This window comes from Crassostrea angulata, chromosome 8, assembly GCF_025612915.1.
Source record: "Crassostrea angulata isolate pt1a10 chromosome 8, ASM2561291v2, whole genome shotgun sequence".
NCBI classification, from domain to species: domain Eukaryota; kingdom Metazoa; phylum Mollusca; class Bivalvia; order Ostreida; family Ostreidae; genus Magallana; species Magallana angulata.
In genome coordinates, this window is record NC_069118.1 from 56106727 (window position 1) to 56115810 (window position 9084).

Genomic DNA, 9084 nt, shown 5'->3' on the forward strand with positions numbered 1-9084 from the left:
CCACAGTCCCACTCTGTGAATAAAATGCGGCGAATCAAACTATAGACAACGTGTTTTAAAGATCTATATTTGCTTATAATCATATAGTATAATACTTTGTTTCTTTTACTCATTGTTTATACATCTAATATTGTACCATGGTCAGCTATCAATTTTTTTGTAATACGTCACAGGTATGACGCAGCTACGACGGAAGACCTAATCGTTGCTTGCAACGAGCTCGTCTCTAGTTTTTATTCCCTCAATGTCTAAAATGGTAATTCTTTTTCACTTATTTCTATTGTAAATTGTAGGCTGCTGTGTGGAGAATTGAGTATTTTGTGGATAGTTTGTAAGTTTTCCAGTAATTTTTTCAACAAAAAAAAATGAAACAATCGTCTAGGTAACGTTTCCCGTTATTTTTTTTATGCTTATGGCACATTCTTCTCCAAAAAAAGTTTTGCAGTCTGAAAAGAGTTTTTTCAAGTAAACCAAAAACCAAACTAGCATAAGTGGGGGCAATCTTTGTTCCCATGAGTGTTCCTCTTCACAGGATGAACCTCTGCCATTCAGTCAACTGAATGATAACTGAATGGTCTGGAAAGGTGACTGAATGGCACACATATGCCATTCAGTCACATTTCAGTTACCTTTCAGTCACCTTTCAATTCACTGAATAGCAGAGATTCATCCTTTGTTTGTCTGTAGGAAATATTTGTCATCAAAGAAAAAATTAATATTTCCCAGTACGAGTTTGATTCCCTTAAGAATAAATTCCTTCAAAAATCTGGATTGAAGAATGCTTTCATTTTTATATATATATATATATAACCATGCACTTTCATGCCATTGGTTATTGGCTATGAAGTAAGACCAAAGCATAACTAAACACAACTTACAGTTTATTAATTATAAAAGATCTATGATATATAACCAAGTTTTACTTTATAAGATCAATTACGAGGCATCAAAGTTACAGCTTTGAAGTGCTACTTGTAGTAATTCATCATTTAAAATTTTGAATTTATATGTATTATTTATTACTATAAATTACTTGGAAAATCCCCAAATATCATTGTTGTTAGTGTTACCCAAAATAAAATACACATCTTGGTAATGCTGATTTAAAGAATATCAGTAATATATCAATGCCAACTGACTCTGACCATAATGTAAACTATAAAAGTAACAACAAAGAGACGATATAAATGGATTATTTATTAATTCTGTTTCGCTCTATATTATTCATTTTGGCTTTATCATCATTTTAGATGACTTTAGTGACACCCATTTATTCGCATTATCCCAGTAAAACCATGTCATACCAGCTGATGTAGCGGTCTCTTTCTTGTAGTATATTCCGTTTAAATTAGAATGGTGACATGCATTAAACCACCATCCATTTCCATTGGCCGCTGCACAGTTTGCTCCAGCTTTATCATTATCGCGATCCTTAGTCGAAAACTTCATTCCATTGTGATAAGAAAAGGAATCCTCTGAATAAAAAAGGAACATTATGTCGCATAACGTTTCTTCTCTAATGATTTAAAGTCGTCTATATTATTACTCATTAAGGAAATACAATCTCAAAATTAAGTGCATTATTTGATGAAACTATGTGTATAAGCTGCTTAACGGCACGAATACTTTTTTCTATTTATCAAAATACAATCAATAGTGTTATTCATCACATAATTAGTTTTAATATTCGTCAACAGTACATTTAGACATAGATTCATTATTACACTTTCATAACAGAACATAAATATTATTAGCATTACAACTGACTTTTAACAAGCTTTTACCTTGACGTCAAGGGGTGTTTTTGAATGCTTTTGACAAACTTAAAATCCTTATGAAATGCTTACTGTCCCGAAAGTTATCTCAATATTTGGTGTACAAGAAACAGTTCGAATTCAATAAGTTATCTTTTTTTCACATTAATGTAAAGACTGTATATTGCTTAATGTAATTTTTTTTTGAAGGGACAGGTTCGAAATTAATATTCTTCAATAGATACAATGTAAGTTGTTGTTATACCTTTAATGTTAATGCGTGTAAATATGAACATATGTTTAATGACTTTTACATGTTAAACTAATGCAATGAATTAAGGTATGATTTATATGAAAAAAAAATCAACATAAAAATTCTCTACCAAACAGAAAATCCAATACATAAACTATGATTTCAATAAAGTCCCTGTGTATATAACGTAATCTTTAATTTAAAAAAAACACCTTTATTTCAAAGTCTGCAACTGGCTACTTTTTAATATTATAAAAATTATAAGAAAGCTTTTTTTTACACAGTTTGAAATCTCGATTACATCTGATATTCAATCAGTTCTTTTTGGAAAATATAAAAATAAAGAAAGTTATAAATTTTTTAACCTGATATTTTTTCATGCAAATATAAAAGTAATCCAACACCAAATATACATGCCTTGAAAAAGGTCATAACAGAAAGAATCCTAACTGAAAAATATTTGCTGTTGAAAAGATGTAATTCTGAGGAATACGAAAGCCACTGACAGAATATCTGTGAAAAATTGTAGTTATAGAGATAAGTTTAATTTTCTGTTTTCTGTTTATTTGATCGCTGTGAACCCTCATATCATTTCATTCGTTTTCAGTATAGCATAGTCTATACTTGTATTGTAATCCACCTGCATAATCTCTCTCTCTCTCTCTCTCTCTCTCTCTCAAAATCAGCTTCACTTCATATGAAATATACAAAACTGTACTATTAAGTAGAAATAGTCTAAAGATTATGTAATATGTTTATATAAATGTTCCAATCATTATTTTGTTATATATGTACATATGTTGTGAAATGAAAAACCCAATTAAAAAAAATTATAAGAAAGCTTCCAACAATTTAATCGTTCATTTATATAATCTTATTTCTTAATGTATGTAATCAAAAACGAAGAAAAATATACCATTTTTATGATAGATTTTTTTTATTTTTGGTATCTTCGATGCACTGGACAAACTGAGAATAAAGCTTGTAAGAGAGCCGCGGTTAAGTTTCTTAATGATACAAAACGTAAGCATTACAAATGGAAATTGTTAAGAACTTACTCATGCCAAGAGATCCTTTAAAACCTCCAACAGTCAACAAATACTTGTCAGACTTGCTCCCCACTTTAAATGTTGAATACTGTACATGTCCTTTATCACCGTCAAATTTCTTTAAATCGATTCTTAATTTCATACGGCCAGACTTTGTTAGATCATGAATAGCGTTGTTACCTGAAAACAAAAAAGGACCCAAAAAAGGTATTTTAAAAAACCCTAAAGAAAACAATTGAGTTGGTATAAGATTCTAATTTTTTTATCAAGATATTGTAAGTAATATATTAATAACGTATAGTTTTTCATAACAGAGAAAAAAAAATCTAAAGGCAAATAAAAAATCATAGTGCTAATTATCTAGATTTGAAATGGCCTGATTTAATTGTCAATGATCATAGTGAATGATTTTATATGTAACAAAACTATATATGTATTTTAAATAATGTTATATATGACTATGCGATTGATTTGTTTTCAAAAATATTTTACCTTCTCATTGAATATTTTATTTGCACAAAAATGAAAAAAGCTGAAAGTTAGCACAATCAATTTTCTAATTAGTGTTCATTTTTAACGCACCCCAATAATAAAGTTTGTTTCACATCTTATATATTTTTGAAAATACCTTAAAAACTATATAAACTTACCAAACCAGTACTCATGACCAGGATGTCCGAATCCTTCAGCGTACTTCTGCCAGGATTTGCTCTGAAAATCTGTGCTTCCGTCAAATCGTCTTTGTATTACCTTAAGTCAAAGGAGTTTATAAAATAAAAACAATTTTCTTCAATTACAAATTCATTGAGACTTTATATGGAATTTTTGAGACCTCATAAAATATCCCTGCTGTATTAAATTTATTTTGATTATAATACATTTACATTTCACATATCTATTACTTGATATTTACTATTGTTTTCAAAAAGTACCATTGTTTTCATAAAACGATTAGATCAATGCATACTCACAGTCCAACCCCCTCCGTCTGTTGTCATGTCACAAAACACCCATCTCTTGACTCCGTTACTCAAATATATTGTGTACACGCCGTCTCTGTTCCGTCTGTACGGTTCCTTCTTCAATATATCTGAGCAGTCTTTGAATTTTTGACCAGGGACTGTTGGCAGATTAAATGAATAATATATCCAAAACAATAATTAACCTATGAAAGCCAATAAAGACACCTGATTTAGAACGAAAGAAACAATTATCTGTTATGCAAACCATCACTTTTCTTGTGGAAAATTTACCTTTTCTTTGTTTACAATCACATCGTTACAGGAAAAAAATGACATACATTTTTTAGAGAACACAAATTCCCCATCAAGCTTGTACTTGAACTTCACGGTGAGAACCATTGGTCCCCCACTCAAAGATCCCGTCATCTCCGTGTGTTTCCAGGGTGCATTTTTCAGAAAAGAACCGACCTCAGCTTCAGTGTATTTAAAACAATTAATGATTTTTTTATTACATGAAGCTCAAATTTTGATTTCTGCGTGGCAAAAACATTTTTTCTTAAATTTGAAAAAGAAAATTATTAATGAATTAAATCCGTATGTATAAATATCATTAAGCTGTATCAGTAAATTTAAAAGCGTTAATTTTGAATCATCAATAACAGTCTAAATAGCATTGATTAAAAACAACAAAAAAACAAAAGTGTTCATCAATGTGCAAGGGAGTATAAGTATGAAATCCATCGTAAATACTATGAAATTAGAAAAATATTATAAAGGGTTCTTCATCTTAAGCAAAATCTTCTCTATTAGAAAGATTTTATTACAACCAACCCTTGACAGATGGATGCGGGGTTATTCCAGATGAATGGATAACTGTAACATAGAGATGAAGGACTGCGTATAGAACTATCCACGACATGTCACCTTCTGTGATCACAGTCCACTGTGCCAATGGCTGTTTGAAAATCGATACTGTCAATATATATAAATGACCTTTAAATCCCACATTAAAATGAAACAATATATTTGTAAGCTAGAACAGGTAAAGGTATTTTTTTTCAATTTCGACCATATGTTATACTATGTAGCTGTGTTGGGCAAAACTTACACCCACGAAATCATTTTTAATAAAGAGAAACAATTTGTTTTAAAAATGTGTTACAATTTATTAAGATACAAATAATGATTTATACAGTACGAACTATAAATATTCTATGATGCATACTATACAATAAGACAAGAGAAGTTTAACATCTGAGTAGTATACAATGTTTGAACACTGATTTTATATAAAAATGATTGCAGTTAAACTAGTTCATTTGTGTTTATAAAACATTACTATCACGCTTATTATAATAAAAGTTTGTTTAATTGACCTTTTGTATGTTGGCCATTTTGCATAGAACTTAGAACATGAGTTAAACGTAGCTCGCGGGTTTGCTGACGTCACAGTGGGAATCAACGTAAAAAGTTGACTGTCATAGTAAACTAATAGGCTATATTTATTTCAAAATGACAAATGAGATATTTTGAAGCATAAAAGGAAATATATTAAAAAGCTTAAATGCAGTTTATTACTGTTTATACAAACATTTATTATCATCAAGTGCTAAAAGTTTAAAGATGTCACATAAATTGTCACATTTTGTTCTATGAGTATAAGTGTTGGAACTTTTCCATTCAGAATCATGTTTTAAAATAGACAAGTAAATTAATTGAACCGTATGCATTAACAATGCTATTATTTTTTTTACAATTATAACTTCCGTAATTTTAGCTAACGATAAAAGTTTGAAAATTCTTTTAGCTTGAGCTAATTATTTTATACGATTACAAACTTTTATTTCAGTAGTTTCCTTGCATTCCTTCTTTTTTTGGCATTGATTGACTCAGAGTTTCATAAAACAAAAATAGCAATTTTCTGTATCTTTACAGCATTACATTAATAGCATTTGTGCATTTGATAACATTCACAATAATGTATAATAAGTATTTACATGTTCTAAAATGTGTTTATCAGCTAGTCTTGTCAATTAGTGCATTTAAATTTTTGGGTTTTTAGAAGTTATTTAAAGTAATTAATGTAATAGTTATGCATTTTTTATTCTCCAACTTATGTTTGCAATTTGTTTTGAAAACGACAACTACAAAATAAAATTCCACACTAAAAGTAAGTCAATCGTACGGTATTCTTTTTACTCATGGGAAAAAACAAATTATCGCTTCAATTAGTATAATGATTTTTTTTTTTACTTGAGAAAATACACGTCCCAAAGATCGTGTTTTGTTTCTCTTAACTATCGTCCTTGTGAAGTTGAAAATCTGCTATCTAAACCTTTGAGGGAAATTTGATGGCTTAACAAAAATTAATAAAACACATGAAACTGGTGTAAAAATGTCTTCCATTTTAAACAATTCATCGAAAAACAACAGCATATATAAAGACAAAAAATACATATATCAATGTTTTCCAAGAACTTAAAACAACGAACCTATGTAATATACACGAGCTCATTTTTTCGATTCTGTTTACTAGCGAATACTGCAAACAAGTAGACACTGAGATAGAGAAAAATGTCATGAGCTAACAGCAATCAGGTCTTACTTTTCTGTTAATGGTTCGTAAAGCCAATATTAGTGTCTGTGGGTCTAACGTTTTTTGGAAGTATACCGATTGTTTTGAATTTTATTATTGTGGTATATTTGACACCAAAGTTACTGTGAAACACATACCTTAACCTCGTTCTTTTCCTATCTGGGGCCGATTTTATTTTCAGGTTTAGTACATTCGTAAATGGTATTTGAAGATTATTATAAAATATTTCCGGTATTCGGGATCTTTTCTTTTTGTCCACGTCACTTATGTTTTTGTTCAAAATGCTGCCTTTTAAATCAATGTGAAAGGCATATTTACATTTGTTTCTCTAAAATAGTTTACATAAAAGTCAAAATGATAAATTATAAATGCAAACAATTAAAGAATTTGTAACAAATATACATGTACTTTAATCATCAGAGTGTATAGGAATTTTTTTGGTGCAAATATGATAAATATGATAATAAAATATGTTTGTTTAATGTTGAAATGCAACACTATGTTAAAAATACTGTTATTTCACTGCATTTCGCGATTGAAATTTTAAAACAATGAAAACTGATAATTTTTTCTCAATTAAGGAAGGAGTCTTCTCTGGTTTTCGACTTGTCAGAGGTACATTTTTTTTAAATGTTCATTAAATCGAGATGAAAGGAAATTAAAATGTCATATTGTTTTTTTATTTTTTACTATTATGCAACTTGGCATATGAATATGAATCAAAGTTAAGAATCTAACAAGGATTATATTTTGGTGGAACATTGGCGTTGGAAAAGATCACATGTTTTTGCAATTCAGAATTGCTGTAGATTTATGAGTTCATATAGCATTTTTAAAACAATAACATTAATGCAGGATTTGTTCATCTATTGTAAACTTATTAAAAGATATGTGGGTCTCAGAGTGTTTTGAAAAATAATTTGCTGATCAAGTTTCATTCAATTAATCTTTTTGAATCATTCTATAAATTGATTACGGTTAAAATAATACTTTAATCAGATTTTCTCTCCTATATTTATCAGTTCACATATTAATTTCAATTCAGTAGACATTCTGATATTCTATCATTTCATTGAAGAATAGAAACTTCACATCTCAAACAGATGTCTACATAACTGCAGATAACGACACTTATTTTTATCATCAAGTTGATAAAAAAAGGTAGTGACCTTGACCTGACCTTAATGGGGAAACAAGATGGTCAAATTTGATTAAACACATTCAATTATTTGGTTCACTGATCTGTATGGCATTAATTTCTTCATATAAGGATCATGTCTGATATCAAGATGGCTCCTTCATTAAGTTTAGAGCTGAGAGATGAGAGGTGGGAGTCGTCAATTTTCAAGTACTAGTAATAAAACACTTACCAGGTACGTGTATGTTTTGGTACAATGGGTATTGGGTGATGGGGATACTATATCACAGAATGAAATTTTGCTTAACAGTCAAACGATCGTTCACTGAATGGTCAGAAAGAGAACATTACAAACATATATAGCTGTGCAATTCAGTTACGTTTTGCTAACGATGACCTGAAAGTCCCCTCTCAGTAAACTAAATGGCAGCATTTGGTCTGTGTTTGTGTCAACAGTTCATAAATGTTATCTTCACTCCAAGGAGAAAATTAAAAAAAAAACCAGTAAGTTTTTTTATTCCCCATTTCTCTAGAATATGAATTTAAAAAAAGGAACTTACTGTCTTGATGGTGTTAAGTCAATCAACATTTAAACTAACGTGAACTTATACTTTGTGATTAGTATGATACTGTTACCGGCCATTTCCTTTCATGTAAAAGCCACATAAGACGTACTTATTTTTGGGAGTTGATTTTAATCAACTCTCCTATGCAGTTACTTTGGCAAACCGAAAGTGAAACAGTGTTTTGTCCTAAGCACAAATCATCACCGCTGACAAGACGTAGATCTTGAAAATAATAGATTAATTCGGTGTACTGTATGCTGTACCATTGTTAAGTTAAGTTGAAAAGTATCTATAAATACATTGAAAATAGTAAGATTTTATATAGTACGAACAATTCAATTGTTTTTGTAGTTGCATGTATTCCTAAGCTAGAGTTCAATATAGTCTCGTTTTACCAGACGCCCGGCTGTCTCCGTAAATCTCCGACAAGAAGAGAGTCTCTCCTGATAGTCGGAGATTAACGGAGACAGCCGAGCGTCTTGTTGAAAGAGTCTAGAGTTCAATATTGCTTGGATCCAGACGTGTACAGTTTTAAATTTTAGAAACATTTCGATTATTGATACACAGTTTGATGGAATTAATTCTATCTTTAAATAGTACACAACATGATTCATATTGGGTTTTCTCGAAATTCTTGTCGGAAAAGTTCGAGAATTCATATTTTAAAATTTTCATAACATATCATTGATTTCAAAATTGATAATAATCAATAAAATCAACTCCCAACAGTACTTCAGTAAATTGATGTGTTATTTTTCACTTTCAA

At 29.8% G+C, this 9084-nt stretch overlaps 1 protein-coding gene across 1 annotated transcript; it reads right to left on the reverse strand.

Moving 5' to 3' along the window:
- Positions 1–1184: 1184 nt before the first annotated feature.
- Positions 1185–4965, reverse strand: LOC128158611 (ryncolin-1-like). Its single transcript, XM_052821540.1, has 6 exons — positions 4850–4965; positions 4357–4491; positions 4028–4176; positions 3707–3806; positions 3066–3236; positions 1185–1475 (listed from the first exon to the last, which is right to left on the reverse strand). The coding sequence occupies exons 1-6, from the start codon at positions 4935–4937 to the stop codon at positions 1225–1227; spliced, it is 894 nt and encodes a 297-aa protein (XP_052677500.1). The 5' UTR covers positions 4938–4965; the 3' UTR covers positions 1185–1224.
- Positions 4966–9084: the final 4119 nt, after the last annotated feature.